Raw genomic sequence first — 25,497 nt, 5'->3', positions numbered from 1 at the left:
GGGTGCCTGACATAAGTCTAGGATGTGTTGCGGCTGGGGTCCCATAGAAGGGGCTGGTGGCTAGGAGAGGGGTTGGTGATGAACGTGAACCATCCCTTCAGAGGCTGGGGGGTGGGGGAGTTCTGTGGGGAGTGTGTGTGTTGGGGTGGGGGGTGGGTGTTGAGGGTATTTCCAAGGAGCTCCAGAGTCTGATAGACTGATTCAGGACCCTGGAGAGGGATGATGTCCCAGACCAGGGTGTGTGTATATGTGTGTGTGTGTGTGTGGAGAGAGAGAACATGAATTATGAATAAGAGTGGCCCTGGAGCAGGAGAAGGTCTGGGGGAATTGCCCTCCATGGAATGGGGATTGGGATTCAGAGTCACCAGTCTAGGCAAGTTTGTCCCCAAAGCCCCTATCCCAGAGAGAACCATGGGGCTGGTTGGAATGAGACTCCTGTGCACCAACCTCGTGAGCACCCACGTGCAGGGAGACACATATGCAGGTGAGCAGAAGGGGCTCCGTGGAGGTGCCCCTCCATCATCTGAGGGCTGCCGAGGTAGCAGGCAAGTGACATGTGTCTCCAAGTCAGTGATAGTGCAGGTCCGAGCCAGGCTATGTGAGGGGGTGTGTGTGTGTTTGTGTATAAATGTTGGGGTGTAAGGGAACATGTAGGGTATCAAAGGGCATGTAGGGATCCTTGGTGGTTGGTTATGCAGCAGGGTGTGTGAGCATCCCAGTGTGACTCTTGAGAGTTTAGGTAAGAGTGTGTGTGTGTGTGCACACACACTTGAATTTGTGTATTGGCATGCATGTTAATATGTGTGCTGTGTCTGCAAAATAAAATGACTCAATATTGAGCATGTCATTTGATTCTATGTGTATTCATGTTTGTGTGTATGCTTATTGGTGTCTGAATATTAGTGCTACTGTGTGTGTGTGTGTGTGTGTGTGTGTGTTATGTAGGTGTCTATGTTAGCTTAAGTGTTCTTGTGTGGGTGTGTGATCATGGGTCCTAGTGTGCATGAGTGTGTATGTTGGTGCTTGTGAGGCTGGTATGTGTGTGTGTCTATATGTGTGTGTTCATCTGAGTGTGTGTGGGTGGTTGTTTCCTTCCCTGGTGGTTGGGGACACAGCTGGGACACTGTGACCCACCAAGGCTGGGCGGGGGTGGCTAAATGTGTGACCACCTCCATGAGCTCAGGACAATTCATTCTACACCCTGCGGGGAGATGGAGAAAACAAATAGGCAATAATGGCTCTGCTCTCTGGGGCCTCTTAAGCTTCCTAACATAAAATAGCTTGAACATAATTAAGCAGTAAAGACCAAGAACAAGCTAACAGGTGGGGGTGGTGGGCATAGTATAAGCAAAGGCCCTGGGTTAGGATTGGGCATGTGCCTGGAGCCATGAGGAGGCTGGAGGGCTGGGCAGGGACCATATCCTACAGGACTTTGACCTCCAGGCCTCTTGGGCTTTATCCTAAGGCCCCTGGGGAGTCCAGGAAGGTTTTGTACAACACGGGGTATAATCAGTTTTGGGATTTAGAAAGTTGCCTCAATGGAACTGTCAAGGTTGAACTGGAAGGGAAGGGTGGCGGCCAGGAGACCAGTGTGAAGGCTAAACCACTGTGGTATCAGGGACATCTGGGGCCTATTGGACCGAGAGGCAGATGAGACCAGGGGCTTTCTGAAGGGAGAGTTCTGGGCGCTTGGAAGAGAGGATAGGGGCAAGGGAGCGTGGAGGTGGCTCAGGCTTGGGCTAGAGTTGGGGGTGCAGTGGCAGGACCTCAGAGGGTATACATGTGGGAAAGGAAGAGCTCTTGGAAGGCTGAGACAAGGAAGGTAGTGGAGGGACCTGGTAGGGTTTATAGCCGGGCAGAGAGTTGGAGATACTGGAGCCATCTCTTCCCAGACAGAGAAAGCGAAACTGTTGCTTTGACTCTCTCCTCTGGCTGCCAGGCTGGACCTGGAGCCTCAGGTCCCTTCCTCTTCAGGCCTGCTCAGCACCTCTTGGTTGCCTGAGCTGGATGGCTCTGTGAGGGTTAACTGCCTTTACACTCCTGCACCTCCCAGTTCCCGCTGCCCACCAAGCACTCCTCCTGCTACTCTTCCTGCCTCCCACTCCAGCTTCTTGTCCCTGGGGATTACTGATGGCTTGGCTGGGATCTAGCCAAATGGGGGAGGCAGGACTCCCAGCAATACCCTCCTTCAGCCTTAATGGACTGGGAGTCTCACCCTCAGCCGTGCTGCTGTTGGGTCCAGCCTGCACTCCTCAGGCTTCTGCTGCTCCGGCCTTTCCACCCACTGGGCCTGCGTCCATTCCTGCATTCAGTCATTCATGTCTTCATTCCTTTATTCAACAGAGATCCCCCAGTGCCTGCTTGGTGCCCAGCGGGCTGGCCTCTGAAGACACAGAGAGCACACTGACCCAGACCTTGCTCTCAGGGAGTGCCCAGTCTGATGAGGGAGGCAGAAGTGGAAACTTACAACCCTCCAGGGAATAGTGCTGGGCAGAGAGAAGTCTTGGGAATGGGGGACCCACACCAAGTCAGGGTGGCCGAGGAAGAGACATTTGAGCTGGATCTTGAGGGATGGATAAGAATTTCCCGGGCAGGGAAGGGCAGAGAAAAAAGCCTATAAAAGTGGGTGGATGTGAGAAAGTGCAGTGTGTTCAATGGACAGAGTTTGGATTGGTAGAAGTGAGAAGGGAGATGAAAAGAGGAAGAGAGAGACAGAGGGGTCAGATTCCATTGGGTCTCAACTGCCAGGCTAAGGGGCTTATAGAGGCTTAGACTTTTCCTCTTAAAATTAGGGAGCTAGGGAAAGGTTTCTGAATAGGAGACCTCCCCTAGGAAGCCCTCCTTGGTTCCCTCTTCCCTCTGACCCCATGACCCACCCTGAAGTCTTTCTCCCTGATGGTGCAGGATCAAGCACCATGGGACTTCCCTGGTGGTCCAGTGGCTGGGACGCCACTCTCCTGGTGCAGGGAGCCTGGGTTCCATCCCTGGTTGGGGAACTAGATCCTGTATGCTGCGACTAAGACCTGGCACAGCCAAATAAGTACTAAATAAATATATATATTTTAAATGCAGCCCCAACTTAGCCTTCCCCTGTGATGTCCCCTGTGTGAGCTCCTTATCCAGCAAGCCAAGGAATTCCTCAAAGGCAGGACCACCTCCTTGTGCTTCTCCACCTCACTCACAGCACGGGGTTTGGCACCCAGCACAGTGCAGCTTCCCAGGTTGGGGGAGGACATAAAGAGCATCTGGGCCACTGTCCAGCATTTACTCCACTCCTCTCTACAGCTTGCCCTCAGATCTGTCCAGCTCTGCTTACATGCCCCCAGGGTCAGGATGCTCATTCCTTCCCTCTTGGGCAGCCCTTCCCTTGTGGGCTCAGCTACTCCAGGCTGCCTGGCCTTGCATCATTTCTTGATCCAGGGTCACTCTCCTTTCTAAGCAGGGCTAGGCTGGGGCATGGCAGTTCAGTAGTGCTAGGAACACGCCTTGGGCAGAGAGAGGGGAGAGATTAGCAGCTTTTATTCCAACTATAGATGGTAAAACTGAGATAGAGCAGTCCCTGAGCCCTCTCCAAGAATAAAGAAGCAGGCATGGCCAGAGTAGGGAGTGAGGGTAGACAATGAGGAGAACTTCCTACCAGCACAGAGGGGCTATAGAATCACCTGGCTTCACAAGAGCAGACTGTGGGCATGAAGAAGGGTGTTTCCAGGACCGGAGGGGGAGTTGGAGGCAGAGGCACAACTTAGCCGTGTTTTTCCTGCAGTTGAGTGATGTCCTCAGGGAGAGGGGACTGGAGGGGCTCAGACATACAGAGGAGAGGGGTCAGGATTCATTCATTCCTTCCTTCGTTCAGCAGCCATTCAATGGATTGCTGCCCAACCAAACATGGCAGCCCTGCGGGGAGAGGGACAGAGCCAGTGACCACTTGGAGGGAAGCCTGTGGTCTTTCCTACCTCTGCCAGTGTCAGACGAAGACATTTAGGAGGAGGGGCCTTGGGCTGGCCTTAAAAGGAAGAGTCACTTCTCCAGACAGAGCTGAGAGAGAGCTCCAGGAAGAGGGAATGCCACATGCAAAGACCTTGAGGTGAGCGCAAACACGGTTTTGTTTATGTGAGGACTATCAACGTTCAAAGTGGCCTAAGTGTGAAGTTCAAGGGCAGGGGGCGGAGGACTGGGCAGAGATGGAGCAGAAGAGAAGTAAGGGAATGGAAGTTAGAAGACAGGCACTTTCTGCCACCAAAGGGTCCTCCAGCAGCTTTGACATGTAGGCCCTATGCAACTTCTCGGTCTCTCCCAGTGCCCCCAGCAGGGCCTGCGGAGGGTCTCCTCCTCCTTTGAGAATGGAGACTCTGGAAGTGAGGGAGGAGCAGCGGCTGAAGAATGTGAGCCCCTTCCAGAAAGTGGCATGCAAATGAATGCAAAGCAATATGCAAATAAACCAGCCCAGGCTTGGCAGTTTTGGCTGGGAGGATGAGACATCACCCCCTTCCATGCTGGCCTCCCACCCCTTCTGCCCCAGCCCCTGGGACAGCCAGAGTAGCCTGGTCTGCTGCTCTGAACACTCCAGCATGCCTGAACCACAGGACTGTGGCCTCTAGGGTGGGGGCCGTGGGGTCCCTGTCAGCACCCCCATCCTCTCAGGGAAGTAGATATATTTAGTAACAGGGATGTTTTCAACACATTTATCTCCCATTGTTCAGCTGCCCGTTCCCTGGGAAAGGCCAGGTCCCAGGGGATGTGACCCACTTCTTTAAGTCCCTGAAGTCACCCTTCTCACTGCCTACCCTGAAAAACAGGGAGCAGTGGGGGCTTGGTGCAGCAGGAGGGATTTAAGTTAGACAACCGGGAGGACTTCCCAACAGTGTGGTTGCTGAGATATGAGAACCCTGGGGCTTCCAGGCTCCCACTCTTTGGATGGCTATCTTGGGTTCAGAGGGGGCTTTGAAAACAGGATTGAGAAGGTGGCAGACAGATATAGTTTCCAGTTTCAGTAACTTTATTCTGTGTCATCCTGGGTGACTTCTTTCTCTGAACCCCATGTGAATAATGGAGTGGGAATAACAGTACTTTCCTGGCAGGGTGACTGAAGAATCTGGAAGTGGAGCACTTAGCACCAGGCATGCAGCAGGTGCTCATAAAGGTTAGCTGCTGCCATTATGAAACACCCACTCTCACCTACACTTTTAGAAAGATTCAGTGAGGGGCTGGAGCGGGAGAGACCAGAGCTAGAGAGCCCAGAAGCTGTCATCCTGTGGGTGAGACAAGAAGTCTGAAATGGAGCCGTCGTGGTGGGAATGGTGAGAAGTGTGGATGCTCTGTGGGAGGAGCTGAGGGGCCTTAGAGACATGTAACCACCTCCCCAGGCTGCTTGGTCTGGGCTGAGATTAATCCCCAGGGAAAACAATGGCGGAAAGGGCTTGATGAGGGCTCAAGTCTGTGGCCACGCCCATGACAGTCTGTGAGTCATTCTGGGAGTTGTAGTCTCGAGTGAACTTGCAGTGAGTACGTTTTGTACTGCCACCTTGGATCCAAATCCATGCCCTGCTGCTGAGGTTGGCTGGGGCAGGCCCTGGTGAATGCTGGAACATTCGAGGCCCCAAAGGTGAAGCAGCCTGCATCCCTTCCCTCAGGGATCACTCAGCCTGCTGAGTGTTGGCAGGTGCAGGGGGCAGGGATAAAAGGATTAAGCCATAATTATGACTCTTCACACGTTCACAGAGAAATTTACAGCTTCCAGAGCACTGTTTGCACATCTATGATCTCATTTAATCCTCACCACAAACCCAAGAGACTGCTGTCTTCTAGATGAAGAGACAGAGGATCTGAGAGGGAAAATAACTGGCCCAGAGGTATTCAGCTAATCCCTAGAGCACAGACCTGTCAGTGTTGTTCAGTTGCTAAGTCATGTACAACTGTTTGTTTGTGACCCCGTGGACTGCAGCACATCAGGCTTCCCTGTCCTCCACTATGTCCTGGAGTTTGCTCAAGTTCATGTCCATTGTGTTGGTGATGCACAGCTCTGTCTGCCCCTAAAGCTCCTGCCCTTTCCATGAATTATTGTCCCAGATGGCAGAGGCCAGGCTTCAAAGGACAGACAATATATGGACAATTAGACATCTCAGCAGAGGAACAGCTGAGCAAAGACCTGGCTCAAAGGTGAGAAGGCCAGGGTTGGGTTCCTTGGGATATGAGACTAAGAGATGGATTGGTCAACCCCAGAGGCCTAGCTCTAGACTGAGTTTGGACTTCTTGCTGTGGCTCACCAGGATTTACCGAAGGGTTCTGAGCAGAGGCAGGACTGATTAGAACTGGTCTTGGGGAGGCTTGGACTCATTGGATAGAAGTGGAGAAGCCCGAGATGGCCTGAGGCTTCTGAACTCCACTCCTGGTGCTCCCAGAATTTTGCTCCTCTTCCTCTGGTACACTTCTTCGCAACCTCTCCTTCCCCCCCCCCCACCCCCACCCCCGACAGCCCCCGACCTCCTCTTCTTTCTCTCCTTTCTAACAGTTGCCCTCCACTACAGCCTGGGGAGTGATGACCAGGTTATCTTAGAGCTGTGCTGTAATGCCACAGATCTCCAGCAGGGGTGCTATCACATAAGTCCATTCTAGCCTGGGTCTTCAAATTTGAAGGATAAGGAGTAGAAATGAAGAGTAGGGAGAGCAGAACCCATTGTTCTCCACTTGCCTTGTGCTGGAAGGTAAGAGGGTCCTGCTGAAGTAACCTAGGGAGATAAGGATGCTGAAGAGAGGCTGGACCCCACGCAACAAGGACAGACACACTGGAGGGGCTGAGCCTGGAGGCAAGAAATTTGTTCCTCACAGTTCTGGGACAGGTTTAGATTTGGAAATGGATTTAGATTGAAATTATAGATAGTGTCTGGATTTCTACTGGATGGCGATTTCCCTGATACTGAGGTGAGGGTGAGGTTGGTTGGTTTCTTTGTGTTTCTGTGTGTGTTAATGTGACCTTCCAGTTGTATGTGAGAAGGTGAGAGCATTTGGATCAGTGTTTGTATAGAAGTGTGGGCATGTTTGTATGCATGAATATGTGACTGTCCATTCTTATGCCCGATGTATTGTTAGATGGGTATATGCGTGCTGGTGTGGCTTGTGTGTATGTGTACCTGTGTATAGAGTGTTATGCACATTGTTCTGTAAAACTGTGTGTATATGTCTGTGTCTGTGTATGTGGGTGTCCATGTCCAAGCAGGAGAGCACAGATGAGTGGGTATGTGTGAAGGCTCAAATACCTGCTCTGCTGACAGCAAGGCCACACCCCAAGTATAGCTGCTGCTGCTGCTGCTAAGTCGCTTCAGTTGTGTCCAACTCTGTGCGACAACACTTTGTCTCCTGGGTACCACCTGTCTAAAGAAAGAGAAAAGATGTGTGTAGACTTAGGCTGAATGGGCTGTCATGTGTGGGACTGGGCTTCCCTTTGGGGACTCTGGCCTGCTCCTAGTCAGTGAAGGCCCTGGAAGGAGCAGATTGTCTCTATATTCAGACTCAGGTAGGGCCAGCCAGGATATTGAGCCATCATATTGAAATGCTGGACATAGCTGAGAGGTGTCTAGCTTCCATTCTCCTGGGAACTCTTAATGGCCACACCTGTGCCCTATTAGAAAGTTTCAGGGACTCTCAGCCCAATCTTCTCATTATATAAATGCAAAAATATAAGCCCAGAGAGAGGCTAGTGATTAACCCAAGATTACACTGCAGGATCCAGGAAATGGCAACCCACTCCAGTATTCTTGCCTGGAGAATCCCGTGGACAGAGGAACCTGGCGGGCTATAGTCCACGGGGTCGCAAAGAGTCGGACACGACTGAGCGACTTCACTTTCACTTTACACTGCAGGATCCAGGGAGGGGTGGCAGGGCTTGGAGCAGAAAGAGGGGTTATGTCTGGCTGGGAGACCTCCCTCCCTCTAGCCTGGAGCAGGAGGATAGCTTGGGGTAGAGAGTCAAGTCTGTGGCAGGAGGCCACCCCTGTGCCTGGGCATTTCCACCCCTCCCAGGCCTCAGATGCTGCCTCTGAAGTTTCTACCAGAGCTTCTGCCTGCTGTGAGAGTCCTCCCGGGAACCTATGAATTCTGTCTCTCCGCAGAGCATGGGAGAGTCCAGCAGTGGGGCAGGACCAGGGAGGGGCCTCCTCTAAGAAGCCTCGGTGTCCTCATCTTTTCATCAGACACCTTTTCAGGTTTCGAGTGGTCTAACATTCTAGGCTTTCCCTAAAATCTCTCCATGGGCTCTTAGTACTGAGACAGTGCTGGGCCCTGAGGGAGTCCTGGAGGCCCAGCTTGGCTCAATGTCAGGGGTGGGCAGGGCAGCCCCATAGCGGGAGGGTCTGCCCTGGGGAAGGAAGGATGAGCTGCCTGTCCATGGGGCAGGCAGGTATGAGCAGGGGCTGAGCAGCCTGGTTAGGGAGACAGCCAGTGAGACTCCTGTCCTAGCAGGGAAGTTGGTGGCAAAGTCTCTGAAGTTTGTTCAGTCTGTAGCTGCCATGGAGAGGCCAGAGAAGGACATGCCTTTGCCCCTGCCATCAAGCAAGGGGAGGTTTTTGAACTCCAGGGTGCTCCCCCTGGCGGCCTGGGCAGCGGGAAGGTGTGAGATGAGACCATCCAGCTGGAGGCAGAGAGCTCCCCTTCCTTAGGGGAATGTGAGAGAAATCTGTCTTCCTGGAGATTTGGGGTTGGAGGCAGGGGAACTGGCCGTGAGGATGCTCTGGTGGAGATGGGAGTGCAATGGCTAGGGCTGGGCCACTCTGCCAAGGTTTTGCTGGTTCAGCACTGGTGGGGAGGGAGCAGACAGCAGGTGGGCACACAGGAGGCAGCTTCCTTTGTGCTGAGTCGTGGGGAGTCTAGGGTGGGATGCTGCTGGCTGGGGGCTCAGACTTTGACTCTGAGTGAGGCAGTGTGGAGGCTTCCTAGGGCTAGGGGCTGGGCAGGAATTAGGGTAGCAGAGGAGAGGAGCAGGCAGTCCAGTATTGCATCCTTCCAAAGCCAGAGAGAATGCAGAGCTATCTTAAAACTTCAAGTGGTATGGGGCTTGGGGGCTAGAAGGAGAGAACTAATGTTTACAGAGTGCCCTTTGTATTCTGGTGGGGGGATGGTTGCAGGAGCCTCTGTGGACACCAAACTCCAAGAAAGCTCAAGTCCCTTATCATTTCAGTTGCTCAGTTGTGTCCGACTCTTTGCGACCCCATGGACTGCAGCATGCCAGGTTTTCCTGTCCATCACCGGCTCCCGGAGCTCGCTCAAGCTCATGTCCGTCAAGTCAATGATACAAGTCCCTTATAGAAAATGTCATAGTATTTGCATATAACCTCCCATGTATTTACTTTAAATCCTCTGTTAGTAATCATTTACAGTACCTAATATAATGCAAATGCTCTGTAAGTAGTTGTAAATACAATGTAAATACTACGTAAACGGTTGCAGCAAGTGGCAAATTCAAGTTTTGCCTTGTGGAACTTTCTGGATTTTTTTTTTTTTCAAATATTTCCGATCCATGGTTGGTTGAATGCATGGATGCAGAACCTGCAGATACGGAGGGCCAACTGTAGATTTAAATCACCTTTAATCACCTCAACTACCCTTCAAGGAGCTAGCACTGTTTTGTGTCGGGGAAACAGATGACACACTCAGGTGGTTTAATTGAAGGCAGTTTGATGAAGCAATGATTACAGAGGTGGGGTAGGATTAAGAGAACCAACAGGGCATGTGGAGGCACTTAAGACTTGCGTCTGAGAGACCCGAGGAGCAAGGAGAGTGCTCCAGACCCTAGCTGGGGTTCTGGATGAGGGCTGCCCTACAGAGGCCATCAGAGGAGGTGGGGTGGGTGAGGGTGTCAATACCCTGGGTCCTCTTCCTTCTCACCACCCCCTCCCACCCTCACTGGCAGAACCAGATTGGAAGCCAGAGAATAAGGGAGCCTGTTGAAGCAGCACTGGACATCAGCCTTGGGGCACAGAAAAGGGCAGGAAATGATGGAGAGTTGGAGGGACAAATGGATGATGGGAAACTGAAACCCAGAGAGTATGCCCACTTGCCCAAGGTCACACAGCCAGTAGGTCTCACAGCTGGAGCCAGAAGCCAGGCCCTGCCTCTGAACACCTACTTTGTCATGTCCAGTGGGGCACGGTGAGTGACCTAGTTATCTGCTCTTGGGCTTGAGCCGCTTCCCTGTCTGAGCAGCACTGGAACTGCTGAAGAGTGTCATCCAGGCTATGGTGAACTTTGGGTTTAGGAAGTCCTAAGTGAAGGGAGAACTAAAGAGCCTGTTGATGAAAGTGAAAGAGGAGAGTGAAAAAGTTGGCTTAAAGGTCAACATTCAGAAAACTAAGATCACGGCATCTGTCCCATCACTTCATGGCAAATAGATGGGGAAACAGTGGAAACAATGGCTGACTTTATTTTTGGGGGCTCCAAAATCACTGCAGATGGTGATTGCAGCCATGGAATGAAAAGACGCTTACTCCTTGGAAGGAAAGTTATGACCAACCTAGACAGCATATTAAAAAACAGAGACATTACTTTGCCAACAAAGGTCCATCTAGTCAAGGCTATGGTTTTTCCAGTGGTCATGTATGGATGTGAGAGTTGGACTGTGAAGAAAGCTGAATGCCGAAGAATTGATGCTTTTGAACTGTGGTGTTGGAGAAGACTCTTGAGAGTCCCTTGGACTTCAAGGAGATCCAACCAGTCCATCCTAAAGGAGATCAGTCCTGGGTGTTCATCAGAGGGACTGATGTTGAAGCTGAAACTCCAATACTTTGGCCACCTGATGTGAAGAGCTGACTTATTGGAAAAGACCCTGATGCTGGGAAAGATTGAGGGCAGGAGGAGAAGGGGACGACAGAGGATGAGATGGTTGGATGGCATCACCGACTCAATGGGCATGAGTTTAGGTAAACTCTGGGAGTTGGTGAAGGACAGGGAGGCCTGGTGTGCTGCAGTTCATGGGGTCACCAAGAGTCAGACACGACTGAGCAACTGAACTGAACTGAAAGGAGAGTTGGAGGAGCCAGTGAGGAGGCTGGTGTGGAGACCCAAGCGAGGGGCAAGAAGGCTGCATCAGGGATGGCTGGACACATGAGTGGCATTGACAGGTCAGGGGAGGAGTGACAGCGCCCACCCCCACCTCATCTGCCTGAGCTAGGGCCCTAGTTCCGTTGTCTGCCCACCTACGCAGGGATGTGTGACAACTCGAGATCCCCCTCCAGGAGCTCTCCTCCCTGATTCGTCCCGCCTGGGGCTTCCACACTCCACGGCACCCATCCATGGCACTCATAAGCCACCCCCTCAGACTATGGCCCCCCAGGAACAAAGTTATGTCACCGCTGCCTCATCTCTTAATAACATGATCTGTCCACTGCCAAATCGGATTAAAGTCCTCCCATTTGAGACCTTCCTGCTGGAGTTTGATCTCAATCCTTCTTGCTTGTTTAGAGTCCAGTCCTTGGGCCTCCCTGGGAGATGAGTCAGTGAGATGCCCCCTCCTGGTGCTGGGGTGGTGAGGGGCCTTGGCCTAGCCAGCTCATCTGAGTGCCCTGTGCCAATGGGGACCCACTCTCAGCCTCTGCTGGGCCTCAGGCCACTGACTCAGTATCAGTGATAATTAGCATCTCCAGGGCAGCCTTCCACCCCACTAAGTGCTTGACAGTCATTAGGTGCTATTGTGAGAGGCTGCATTGCCACCCCCAGCCCCAGGCTGCTCCTCCAGTACCAAGTGCCCTGGCTGCAGACACACCGCTCCAGGCCTGGGGGAAACAAGTGCAAGCAAAGAGAAAAGCAACACAAGAAGAAGCAGACCACAGCCCACAGGCATGGAGAGCCCCACACAGAAACATCAAAATACACCAGGAAACAGACACAGGGTCCATCTGCAGTTTGACCTGAACGCAGAAGGAACAGAGTGAACTGCAGTGCCCTTGCATACAACCCAGGTATACAGAGGCAGACACGCGACACAGATGTGGATTCAGCACACGCACACAGAAACACTTGTACTCCGCATAAACACAGAATGCCCATCAGGTGGCCAGGTCGAGCTCCCTTGGGTTCCCCACCTGCCCAGCATCTCTCACTCTGGGCTGTTGCATATGCTGTTCCTTTTGCCTGGAACACCTTTCCTCAACAGCCCCTCCCTTCATGGCTAACTCCTATCATTCTCCAGGTCTTGGTGGCCCTTCCATACTCCCCAGCCACATAGCATCACTGATGGTTTTCCAACCAGTCTTTACAAGTTTGGGGATGAAGGCTTTTTGCCTGTGCTGGGTGAGGTGATGGCTAAATTCTGAGTGGGTGATTAGGGCCAAGAAACTTTAGGAAGAGTGAGTCAGGAATAGCTGTGAGGAGCCCTGGCTACTCAGGGCCTGAACAGGCATTTAACATACCAGCCAGCATAGCTAGATGCCCTCTGCCTCATTTTTCAGATTCTGATTCCTTTTGCCTTTCTTCCAGGCTTGTTGCCTGACCCAGTTCCCTCCTTCCCAAGGCCGGCTCAGCCTCTTGCCACGTCTCTGAGCTCACTCACAGGCTCATTTGCCATCTTCACTTGGGTGTGCTCCACCTCCACTTCTAAGCCTCGTGAAAACCTCATTAATGAAGGCCTTGGGTCAGAGGCACATCCTCTGTGTACAGCTTCCTAACCCCCGCCACTTAGTGTGGGAAAGGGAGGTGGCGGAGACGAGGGATGATGAGCCCGAGCCTTGGGCACCGCCTCCTGGTTCAGCTCTCAACTCCTCACTTCTTAGCTGCAGGACCTGTGCTGAGTTCTGCCACCTTTGTTCCCTCTTCTGTAAAAAGGGGACGATAACAGAGCCCACCTCATTAGGGCTGCTGTGAGGATGAACTGAGACAAATTGTGTGATGCACCTGTGCTCAGTTCAGCTCCCTCTCCGGGGCCCGTGTGAGAGCAGGGGAGCCAATGAGATCAAGCCAAGTGTACCCAGGAGGTGCCTAGTGAGTCCTTGCTGATAGGGACTGAATGAAACCGGCATCTGTGGTGTGAGCACCTACTGTGCACCTCCCGTGGCTGGTTTTCTGCACCTCTCTGCCTCAGTTTCCACACGGCTGCCAATTCTGCATGGCTTTTATACTATGGCGCAGAAGGTGGGGGTGTGACCTCTTTAAAAAATTCTTCACATCCATTTTATTGAGGCATAATTTACATACAGTAAAATCACCAATTTAAACTGTATGATTCGATGAGTTTTGGTGAATCTATACAGTCATATAACCATCATTATTTCAATCACAAAAAGATTATTTTTATCATCTCCTGAGACTTTCCTTGTGCCATTTGCAGTCGGTGCCCCTTGAGGGTGATGTCTTCCAGGGCTGTGAGAGGTGCTGGGTTTTCCTTGAGCTGATAACCTGGGCACAGAGCTTTTGCATGCTGGGAGACACCAAGGAATGGCTTGCGCTCTCTCAGCCTTGGTTCTTGTGGACTGGTGAGGAGCCAGAGGCCAGGGGAGGGAAGGGATGCTCAGGCCACAGCATCCTGAGGGTCGGCCCTGGGTCTAAGGGCTGGGTCAGCTGGAAGTGGTGGCCTCAGAAATCCACAGTGTGGATGACAGAGATTAGGGAGTTGGTGTTCCCCAAACCTGCCTGTCCTGGAATCAGATGTGCCCCGTGGCCAAGGTGGAAATGGCCACATATTGTTCAAGCAGGGGCTTGTGCAACATGATTCCACTTCTTATCTCCCCCCGCCAGGGGCCATAAACCCCTCTAGGGACCAGAGATTCCCCTAAAAGAAGGGGGCTCTTTTGTTCCCCACTCTCAGAACCAAATATTAAAGCAATTATGTAACTAGCAATAAATTACTTAAAGTAGTGACTCACTCAGCTTAATTAGAGCACAAGCAGGGAGAGATTAAGGTATTTTTAGCACACACACCTCACTCCCTCCTGTGGAGGGAGGCCTCTGAGCAAGGTGGGGGTGGAGAAAAGACTGGGAGCTTATAGGAGGACCCCAGGTGTCTGCAAGGAGATGAAAGCTGATCCTCTGCCCACTAAGGTCCCAACAAAGAGAGGGCAAGTCAGAGCTGCAGCAGCAGGGATTCAGTTGAGACTCAAGGAACACTTCCCAGTGGTGCTCCTTAAAGAGCTGGGACAGGTAAACTAGATTTTGAGCTCTCTGAGGGCAGATACTATGTCTGTGAGCCCCTCTCCACCCAGGAACAGAATAAGAATGAGACTTGGGGTCACACAGGGATTCCCAGGTGGTGCAGTGGTAAAGAAGCCACCTGCCAATGCAGGAGATGCAAGAGATGCAGGTTCAATCCTTGCGTCAGGAAGATCCCCTGGAATAAGAAATGGCAACCTACTCCAGTATTCTTGCCTGGAAAATCCCATGGACAGAGGAACCTGGTGGGCTACAGTCCATGGGGTCACTCAGTTGGACACGACTGAGTGACTTAACACACTTGGGGTCAGACAAGTCTTGGTTTGAATCCCACCTTACTGGGTACTAGCTGTGTGGCCTTAGGCAGTTCCTTTATCACCCCCAAGCTTCTATTTTCTTCACTGTAAAAATGGGCATAATAATATCCCCCTTTGTATATATTGTAAGGATCAAATGGATTACTGTGACATGTGAAGCAAACCCCAGTACTGACTTTACAGGACCCAAACCTCCAAAAGGGCAGGAATTAAGTCTGTTTTGTGTAATGTATCCCAAGCTCCATTCACAGGGCCACACATAGTAGACGTTCAATAAATGCTTATTGAGTGAATAGATGTTAGTTTCATTTCCATTCTCCAGATCCATATGGGCTCCTTGTTTTGAGGTTTTGTGAATAAAGGAACTTGGTGAGTAGAGGGCAGGGGTACCTCACATTTGGCCTTTCTCTCTCAGGCAGAGAAGAACAGGTGACTTCCAACAGAAAAGAGGCAGACTTCTGGGGAGAGGCGTGGGAGGGTTCAGGACCACGGACAGCCCCAAACTGCATCTCCCATGTGGCCAGGAGACTTGCTGGGATGAAAGGGTCCACCATATGTGCCCTCCACAACCATAGTGGGAGGAGGAGCCAGCAGTCCAGTCTGACTGGGGAGACCAGGACCTTCACCCACCATCACTGGGAGTTCAGGGGAGGAGGCAGGGCAGGGCATCCTGAACAGCCAGGCGTCTGCAAAATGTGATAGCAATTCTGACTCTGCAGGTGTCCTGGGGAGATTAAATGAGTTACTTCTTAGGAATGCCTGGCACATGACTGCCTGGAGAGGGCACAACATGGGTTCACTTCCCTCCACCCCTTCTCAGCCCCTGTGGCATGAGGAGGAACATCCCCCTGCTCTGTTGAGGGCCTGGACATCTGCTCACAGGCCCCAGTGTGGGAACTTCCTCTTCCGGCCTCCACTGACCCCCACCTCTGAGGCTGGGCTGAGATAGACACACAGTAGGTGCAAAGGACAGCCCGGGGAAAGGTCTGCCCTCTTTTTTCCTACCGGAGCATTGGGAAGCTGAGAGAAGGTCACCGATGACCCTCCTCCAGGCCCAGAGCCCCAGGGCTCCTGCCCCCAGTGACCACTCTGATCAGTTCTGACCAGCTCTCTTCACACCTCGCTGGCCTTCCAGGGCTCAGGCGATGAATTAGTGATGACAGCATCTCAGCATCACTATGACGACCAGGCATGTCCTTAGCCTCCAGTCAGAGTGCAGTGGCAGAGGCCAGAGACCCCTTTGACTCTGGGCCTTGGGACTGGTGTGTGTGTGTGTGACAGGGGCCAAAGGGGAGAGAGGGCGGGGCAGGACCAGACACGGGGGCTCCATCTGGAGAGGACTGGAGTTCATTCAGATTGTTAGCTCCACAGGGACCTTGGAGACAGCTGTTTCTCTCTCCTTCCTTCCTCATCTCTTTCTTTTCATTCCTCCCTCCCTCGTTGCTTCCTTCCATATCCCTAAGACCCTTCTCTGTCCAAGGTCCTGAGCTGCCCACCACCTTCACACACACCCTTCAGTTGGGGAATGAGGCCCAGCCTGACCCTCACCCGTGGGAGCTCAGAGTGAGATGGGGACATAGACACTTCCTGGTCTAGGCTCCAGAGAAGGTGTGTTGGCCGCTGGTGGCTCTGTGGAGGGGGTGGTCCTGGCTTAGCCCTGCCAGGGTCTGTGCAAATGGCTTTGCAGAGGGGGTGATAACTCTTCCAGCCCTGTTGATTGAGGAGGGGATTTTTCCAATGGAGAGACAGAGGTCCAGGGAATTCCCTGGCAGTCCCTGGCAATGGTTAGGACTCAGTGCTTTCACTCAGGACCCTTAGTTCCCATTCTGCAAGTCACACCACTCAGGAACAAAGAGGAGAGAGAGACAGGTCCAGAGGTGAACTGGTTAAACCATGAGGTGTAAATCCATAGGTGAAACATAAAGAGGGATGAGGGATTGATGAAAGTCCAGAACAGCGTAAGTGTGGGGTCGGCCGTAGGGAGCACAGGAGGAACGGAGCCTGGGGAAGGATTGGGAAGGAGTGGATGCAGTGAGGAGTTTGCAGTTTGTCTCACAGGGGAAGAGGAGCCCCGAAGAATGTTGTTGTTGGTGCTTGTTCCTCCCATTTTAGGGATGGGAAAACTGAGGCCCAGAGAGGGAAAGTGACTGCATTCAGTTCAATGAGGTCCTCAGGGACAGCCTGAGACTATGGGCTCTGCTAGGGTCCACTAGACCCCAGCTAGGGCTTCTTGCCCCAGACTTGCTGATGTGAATTTTCCCAGGTAACCACTACCTCCACTGGATGGGGAGGCCCGTGGGTGACTTTGCCCTCAGATATAAGGCAATTTGCATAGGCATGGGTTGTGCTTATGGCCCTTCCTGCCTTGGAAGGATTGGGTGTGAGTGGGAGGGTAGTGGGGGAGGGCATCCAGGTAAGGCCCTGGAGGAATTCAGGGGCTTGGCTAAGGTCAGCAAGAAATTAGAAATTGAATCAAGCTTGGGTCTCTGGGCTTCCAGCCCCACACAGTGCCACGTCCCCTTACTTTACACCTTCAGGGATCTTCGACTGAGTTGGGCACTGATATAAGAGGTAAAGGCCTCTCTGAGCCCCTCATTCTCCCCTAAGGGTTCTTCCTGGTCCTGGCGTCTGCTGAGGCTGGAACTCATCTAGGCTGAGAGGAGACATTTAGCTCCATTGTTCTGATGAAGACACTGAGGTCCCAAGGTAACAGTGACTCACTCAGTAACAGGTCAGAACCAGACTGGGCCTGACTGCCTGGCCCTTAGCTTGTCCACACTTCCCCCACCCAAAGCTGTCCCTTGCTTCTCTTCATCCCGCTGTGCAGCCTTGCTGGGCCTGCCAGCTTTGATGGATGGCCCCACATCTCAGCCTCCCTTCCATTCCTTTCCGGGTGCTGGGCTGTTAGCCTCCTAATCACCAGTCCTGCCTGTGGTTCGCCAAGCCATCCATCTCTCCAAAAAACCTCACCCAGCGCAGGTGGGTTTTTTTGGGTTCAGCAGGTCCCCCTTCTCTAAGGCCAAGCTGAAAGTGTGGCTGCAGGCCCTACTCCAGGGGAGTCAGGGGTCAGGAAGCTGTTTACACCCCGTTGCTAGAGGGCCAGAAATCCCCACGAGAACTTCCAAGGGAACTTATACATGCATACATGTGCATACACACATGTGAGCACAAACACTTGCTCACAAAAACAGTATTAAAAGCTTTCATGTATCAAAAAAATTACTGCATGCCAACCATTGTGCCAGAGCTCTGCAAGTATGATCTCATTCAGCTAGTTGATTACTGTTGATAACCCCAATGTACAGATAAGGAAACTGAGGCTCAGAGAGGTTAAGTAACTTGCACAGAGTCACATATCCAGAAGATGGAGGAACTGGAATTTGAACTCAGGTCATATTGGCTCACTTTTGTATTTGCCACTTCTCTGTTCTACTGACTTACGCATGCACACAAGTGCACACACACACATGAGCACATGCACACATGCATGCACAAACACCAGCCTCCGTGTGGACCCCTGCCCCGTCTGTCTCCCTGGACCTGGTTCCTAAGGAGTAGAGAGAGTGCTGGGCTGAGGAAGAGATGAGGGGTCACTACTTATTGTCCCCCAGGCTGCCCCCAGACTCTCACCCTGACAGTGACACTGATCAGCCATGGAGGCTGCATGGAGGAGGCAGCCTCCAGGCAGTAGGAAGAGGAGGCTGAGAGGCAGTCAATCGATTGATTACCCCTGCAGCACTGCCTTCCAGGAACCTGGGCCCAGGGGAGTGTGGCGCCATGGGTCGATCATCTGGGATGCAGCCCAGGTTCCACATGCTGGGGGTCTGTATGTGGAGTGAGGCTGGCATAGGTCCCCTGCCTGCCCCCTTCCCCCTACTTTGCCGACCCTACACCTTCCCCCTGCTCTTCCCGCTGCCCCCCACCATGGACACTGCAGCTGGGAATCAAGCTACCTGTTCCCAGACACCTATGTGCACCCACTCCTGTGGGATTACTGTGCTCCAGAGGCTGATCCTAGGGTTGCTGCTTCAAGGTGAGGAGAGGTCAGGCAGGGAGGCCAGGGGCCAGGAGTTGCAGGGGGTGGGAGTGAGCCTTCATAGACCTTTGTGGCCAATTTAATAAGATAATGAATGTAAAGTGCTTCGTACCACCAGGGCATGCAATAGGAGCTTAGTCTTTGCTGGTTCCTCCCTCAGGAGTCTGCAGAGAGTGAGGCTGATGGGGGTGGATGGGGTGCCTCTGAGGGCACCTGAGCTCCCAGAGGGACTGTTGGGTGCCACTGACAGTGTTAACAATGGCAGGAACGATTTAGCTCTGAAAAAGAAAGAGGGAGAGAGATTAGTACCTGACAAGTGTCAGAGTCTAGCCAAGAATTATCATCTTTCTGACACGGGGAGGGGAACAGCTGGTGCTGGGAGGAGTGGCTGGGAACTTTCCCCACCCTCCTACTGGGAAGGGCCCCTGAACAGGTCTGTGTTGCCTCCTTCCTGGATCTGCTTCCATTCTGGCAGAGGGACCTCCAACAGGCCCTCCAACTTGCACTGGTCCCCAAGAGACCTGGGTTCAAGTCCTGGTTCAGGCACCTGCTGGCTGGTGCTGGTTAGGGCAAGTCACTTTCCACCTGTCTTCTCTGTGGCAGTCCTCTCTGAGGGCCTCTGTCTTCTCATCTGTGGCAAGTCCCCAAGAGGATTAAATGAGATGTCATGTGTCCAGTGCCTGCCATTTCCCTGCCCACAAAGGGCCGTGCCCCCTGGGTTCCCCAGAGCCTGCCTTCCCTGTTCACAGCCCCAAGAGTGACAGCTGTGGTCCATCTCTACCCTGGACGCCATCCGCTCCACCTTGGGTCCCCACTGTCCTGACTCAGAGCCTGTTGTTGAGGAAGAAGTAGGCAGGGGATCGCATCACAGGCTCCGTCATCTTCTCTCTCACTGTGGGGAGAAGAGTGGGAGGACAGTGGACCTCTCTGTACTGACGGTGACTCCATGGGTCACCAAGGCCCGGTCTGACTCCGATGGGTGTTGGCACCGGGCTCAGGACTGGGATTCCCAGGGCCTGACTTCCTACTGTTCTGGACACTGCCTTACTGTACGAGCTTGGGCAAGACCTGTCCTGGGGAGTGGGGTAAGAGAGATACGGAACCTCTCTGACCAGCCTCTCTTCTGAGGGTGTGTACCTGGATGATTCTGTGTTCTGGGGGAGAGGCTGGGTGGTGAGGTGGTGGTACAAGGCTGGTGACCTCCATGCCACAGATGGGCAGGCCTGTAGAGGAGGAGGGGCTCGGGACTGGGGCCTGCCTAGGACTCCTGTGGTCCCGGCACCTTTTGTCCCCATACCACCCCTGCCACTGTCTGCTCTGCCCCCAGGCCCGTTGCCCCCCACCCCCCAACCTGCTTCTCCATTCCTAGTCCTCTCTTCCTTTATTATGTCTCTGTATTGCCTCCTGCCTTGGGCTTATCTCCTTCTTTCGCACTTCCATCCATCTCTGTCATTCCCCTGTGGCTGCCTCCTGCTCCCTGGCACACCCTTTCCCCACCGCAGGAGTTGGGCTTGTCTGAGAGTCTGTTCCTCTCTACCACTTGCGTGACTCAGTGGTCTCTGAGTCTCAGCTCTTGTCTTCCTCCGCTTTCCTGAATCTCCCTCTCTCTGACGGTGTCTCTGTCTTTTGCTGTCTCTGATCCCCCTTAGTCTGTCTCTGTAAGTCTTTCTTTGGCTTTGTCTCTGGGTCTCTGTCTCTTAGGACCTGCCTGGTCCTGTCTTCTCTGCCTCCCTTCCTCCCCTCGCAAGCCCAGCCAGAGCAGCGGGTACAGCCCTCCAGCCTGGAAAGCGGAGTGGTCCACCCTCCCTCTCTCTCTTGCTGGTTGCCTTCGAGGCCCCTGACAATTGCCCTCCGCCCTGCACCACTCAGGGCCTCGTTGCTAGGCCTTGGGCTGGCAGCACCTGGCTTCCATAGCGACGGGTGCCTAGAAACAAAATGCCATGTCTGCCGGTCCCACATGGAGTCTTGGCGGATCCAGCTCCTTTCGATCAATCAGGACAGGAAACGTGGCCATCTCTGGGCTGCCTCCAGCTTGAAGAGGCGAGAAGAGGAGACCACAGTCTCTGCCTTCTGGAACTTGGGGAGCCACTGGGGTGAGAGGACCTGCTCCAGTGTGGTCCTGAAGTCAAAGAGGGAGCCCTCTCCCCTCTGGGCTCTTCTCAGAGGCATGCGTTTGCAAGGGGCTGGGTTTGGGTCACTGTTCTACTATTTCTAGCTGTGTGACTTTAGACAAATGACCTCCTGTCCTGGGACTGCGGTTTTATCAACTGTAAAGTTGGACTAATAATATAATGATGATTAAATAAGATGTGTGGGCCTGGCACTTAGTAGGTAGTCCCTGACAGCATTGTCGTTCCTGCCCCTTCAAAGTTGTCTCAGATTTAATTAGCAGAGATGAGGGCGATGGAACTTTAGGCATGGATAGTGGTGTGAACAAAAGGTGGAGGCTGGAAGGCAAGTGTGGGGGCTCACAGGGGCCCTCTCCTCACCAGTATTCACAGAAACATGAGATGCAGCCCACAGACCAGCAAGCTCTGAGGGCTGTAGAAACCCTGGAGCTGGAGTCCTAGAGTCTCGGTGTTATAGGCAGTTAGGATAATAGAGTGTTAGGATCTTGGGCTCCGACATTTTCAGGGCTCCAGGCTCTCACATTCATAGGCTGTAAAAAGCACAGATTTTTCTAATAAAGGGATTTACAATGGAAACTCTGATTTTCTTAGATCACAAAGCTCTGGGAGTTCTTGGAACCTGGAAGACGCAAACTGGGTCTCCCTCTATGACTGTGTCTGAACAGGCAGAGAGTTTTCAGAGCATGGGGCTTTGGGTCCCTGTTGCTTAGAATTTCTTGTGCCTTGGCACCCCTCATGGGCTCAGCTCTGAGCAGTCCTGGTGTGTGTGTGTGTGTGTGTGTGTGTGTGCCCACGTGCATGGGGCACTGGGGTCCGTGACCAACTGCAGCCCAAGGCACCTCTGGAGAAGGGCCGGCTCAGGAATAGCTGGTGAAGGAAAGTTGGGCAGCTCATGTGCTGCAGCTGTCCAGGTGGTGCTGGGTGGGTCTCTGGAAGCCACCCTTGGCCGAGGACCTGCTTGCCTTCATCCACCCAGCCTGCCCAACAGGTCTCAGGAGGAAGCATCCCATGGGACATCCTAGGGTTGGAGTTATGGCAGCTCCTTGGGGCCCTGCAGCCTAGAGGACAGGAGGCACCTGTGAGGGGAAGAAATGGGGTATGTGGGAGCTTGGGGGATGAGAGAAAGAGTGGACTCAGTCGGGGGATAGTGCCCAGTGGAGTCTATAGTAGTGATTCTCAGCACTGCACTCTCTGTGCACTGTCCCAGGCTCCTGGGGATAGTGATTTGGGTTGGGGGAGCCTAAGCACCCTGAACCCACCTGCCTATAGTAGCCTGGGGTAGTCTCAGAGGAACAAGCTCCTTTTCCCACCTCTGCCCAAAGCTGGAAAGGCTGGTGGAGCTGTTGAGAAAGCTGGAATCTGGTTTTCTTTTGCTCGTCTTCCTTCCCAGTTTCCATGGGAATCATGGCTCAGGATGATCAGGGTTTGATGGGATGGTGCTGTGGGAGGAGTCAGCGTCAGGCAGAGCCATCCCACATGGGTAGGAGTCTGCTGCCAGGAAAGCGAGCTCCCCGCCCCTGGGAGCATGCAAGCAGAGGCTGGATTGCCAGCCTCTGGATTGCCTCAGGGTAACTTCAGAAAGGAGCTTAAGTGGGGAAAGGTGGGCTTTGTATGACTGGCCCAGGGGACCACCCCTTCTAGACATCCCTGTGCTTCGTTAAGGTGAGGTCACCATCTGCCCCCATCCCCTGCTCCTGCTCTGTGTGCCTGGCCCTGTGCCAGAAACAGACATGGACACAGACACGTGGAGCTGAATTAGACCCCAGTCTCTTTCGGGTCTGGTGGGAGAGGCACTTAAGGAAACAAATAGAGATGGGCAAGTCCTTCAAAAGTGGCAGATCAGTTTGGGTGGAAGTTTCTACCACTGATTTCCTGCAGTCCACAGATGTCTTTTTGAGCAATTCCTCTGGGTCAAGCCTTGTTCTAGATGTGGAGCCACAGCAATGAGCAAAACAGAAAGTGAGCCCTGTCCCCTGGAGCTGACAGCATAGTGCCTGGCAAAAGTACAGAGGTGCTGGTTGGAGGAGTGGTGAGTGGTGAGGGGTGTGGCCAGGAGACAGTGTGGGTGGAGAATGAGAGGATGGTTTGGAGGCGGGGTTAAGGAGGATGAAGGCCGAAGGCCAGGACCAGAACTCCAACTTTATCCAGTTGGGGCAATGGGGAGCCATGTGGCTGTGGAGAGTCAGACTTGAGGGACGAAAAGATCACTCCAGCAGATATGGACATCGGTGAGAAGACGACACAGTGGCCCCCAAAGGAGGCACTAGGGCAGCTGTGCCCATTAGTGTTCCATGTGCCAGAGCCATGTGAGCATGTGTAAAGGGATGAGTCTGTATATAGGAGTGTGTGTGTGTGTGTAGGAGTGATGGGAGTGTGTATGCGTATCTATAAAAAGATAGTAAATTGTATAGATGATTGTGTGTCTCCTGTGATAGCTTTGTGTGGCAGAAGACTCTTGGGGTTTGTAGAAAATAGGGGGCAGATACCAAGGTGTGCCAAGGCCCGAGTCCCCTGGACCTCAGCCCATATGTGAGTTGGCAGGTCCTGGACTAGTCTAGACTAGAATCCTCCCGGCTCTAGTCTAGACTAGAATCCTTCCCCCTCTAAGGTCATGGAGCTGGCCATCTGCTGCAGAGAAGACAAATGTGTATGCAAGTAACATGGGGATGGATGAGACCTGTGGTTGACCACCCCCCCAACCCCTTGTCCCTTGAGCCTGAGTTCACTCAGCCTGTGTTCTTTCCCACTCAGAGCTGCTGTGGGGGCTCTGGGAGCCGGCCCTGCCCACTCTGAACCCAGATCCACATTGTCCCCAGCACCTGCCTGTGGCCAGATCCTTTCTCTGTAAGGGTCACCCCCACATCTGGGGCCAGTGCCTGTGGACACTCACAGCTGACCTGGGCTAGTAGACATGAGCAGCACCTCTGTTAACTGTGACTTTGAGTACACACAGACTCACACATTTGCACATACATTTATACATGAATGCATCTATGGGCCATATATGGACACTTGGGCACACACACAACTGTACATGTATACTTGCATGTGTTCATACACAATCATACCTGTGCACACATACCTGTCTGCACACACATATATGCATATCTCTGTAGACACACATCTCTATACACATACACAAGTTGGGCTCTACTACAGAAGCACTGCACATCCTTACAGATACAAAGTTACAAACCTGTACTCTGCCTCTTCTGCCCTCACCCACATCATGCTCAAAGCCTGTGTGCACGCACGCATTGTGTGCACACACGCATTGTGTGCACACACCAGGGCTAACCAAGGGTGGCTCACCAGGGTATGCCCTCTCTGGGCTGAAGCACTGAGGGCAGGCTGTAGCCGGATGCACAACCAGCAGGGATGTCTGTTCCTCCAAGATGCCTCTCGGATTGTCCCCTGGCAGGGCCCTTGGGGTGGAGCTCCCTTTAAGTCCATGGGCTCCACCTCCAGTCATAAAGAGACTGAGCCTCACACACTGCCTCCTGAGAAGCCCCCATGTTGGGATCTGGCCCTTGCTCACAGTCCTCGGGCCTAGCATGACCAGGCAGGCTTGCCTGCCCCAGAGAGCTGCCTTCTGCTGGCTAGGCCTCTCTGAACACTGCCTTTCTCCACCTGAATGCCCGAGTCCTCAGAACCAGGCCAAACTTCACAGGGCCAGAACCCTGCCTGAGGTCACCCAGCACTTTGGACAGGGCTCAGCTTGAACCTGGGGCTTCCAGGAGTCTGACCACACTCAGCAACCAGAGGATAGATGCATGTCAGGTGTACAGATGGGCTCCTGGGAGCCGGACACATGGTCATGGGGGATGGGAGCAGATTTGGGGTCTATTGAGGGTCTGCTGGCATCACACCCTGAAATGGAGAGATGGCAAGTAGGAAAGTCTGCTCTTCAGATCCGGGGGAGGAAGTGCTTTGTAAGTACTGTGTCCAGAGAGGGGTCATTATTAGGAACAGAGACGGGCTGGTTCTTGGACAGGGCTCGAGGTTGAGAGGCCCAGTACTCAGACTGACAGGCTCTCAGCTGAGAAACCTTGTCCTAAAATGCCCAGTCTGAAGTAGCTGGGCCCCTGGATAGCTTAGTGTGACCTGTAAGGTAGAGAGATGAAAAGAGGTGGCTGTGGGTCTGGGTTAGGCACCCCTAAAACTGAGCTTCCTCATGGCAGAGGTGGGCACAGGGCTCAGGGCCTGGGAGTACAGGACCCTGACTGCATTCTTGGGGACAACAGGAGAGCTGGGAAAATTAGATTTTCTCTCATGCCATTCCTTAAGAGACAGCATGAATATAAAGCACAGATTGGAGCCAGATGGCCTAGGTTTGACTTTTGGCTCTGCTACTTATTAACTCTGTGACTGTGGGCAAATTACTTAGTCTCTCTGTGCCTCAGTTTTCCTTATCTGTTAAATATGACTAATAATGGGTCCTGCCTTCTAGTACTGTTGAGAAGACAAACTATGAGGCTCAGAGTGAGTGCTCAGCAAATCTTAAAGCCCAAGAGGTGCTGGCTGTGCCAGGCCAGGGTTGGCCCTTGACTCTGGAGTCTGAGATATCCTCTCCTGAAGAACAAATAGCTCTGGCCTGCGGCTGTAACAGATGTCTCCTGGATACCTTGTCCTACCTGCACTGTCTGGAGCCCAGGATTGAGTTGATAATAGATGCTCAGGATTTACCAAGAGATTTGTGTACTGGTTTCAGACTCAGTCCTTATAATAGCCCTTACATTGGTTACCCTCTTAACAGAGTAAGAAGCTGAGGCCAAAAAAAGAGAATGGAGGCCTTCCCTTTTTGGTCAGAACCTTTGCACGTCTTAGCCCGTGTAATATTTTCTACAGCATTAATAAGTAGGACAAGTTGCCCCCAGTCTGAAGATGC

At 52.9% G+C, this 25,497-nt stretch overlaps 1 protein-coding gene across 5 annotated transcripts in view; it reads left to right on the top strand.

The window, feature by feature from the left end:
- The window catches only part of PDE2A (phosphodiesterase 2A), a 96,825-nt gene that overhangs the window by 508 nt on the left and 70,820 nt on the right, over positions 1-25,497 (top strand). The window contains exon 1 of one of the 5 annotated variants that reach the window (XM_061380749.1): positions 3,786-4,084. The exons of 3 other annotated variants lie outside the window; for them this stretch is intronic. In XM_061380749.1, coding sequence (XP_061236733.1) covers positions 3,864-4,084 — 221 coding nt within the window. In that variant the 5' untranslated portion in view covers positions 3,786-3,863. Of the gene's footprint in view, positions 1-3,785; positions 4,085-25,497 lie in introns of those variants that run through there. One more of the 5 variants, XM_061380752.1, reaches the window with a different exon arrangement.

This window comes from Bos javanicus, chromosome 15 (genome assembly GCF_032452875.1).
Source record: "Bos javanicus breed banteng chromosome 15, ARS-OSU_banteng_1.0, whole genome shotgun sequence".
Lineage (NCBI taxonomy): Eukaryota > Metazoa > Chordata > Mammalia > Artiodactyla > Bovidae > Bos > Bos javanicus.
The sequence above is the reverse complement of the archived record's forward strand: the minus strand, read 5'-3'. Positions and strand labels throughout refer to the sequence as shown.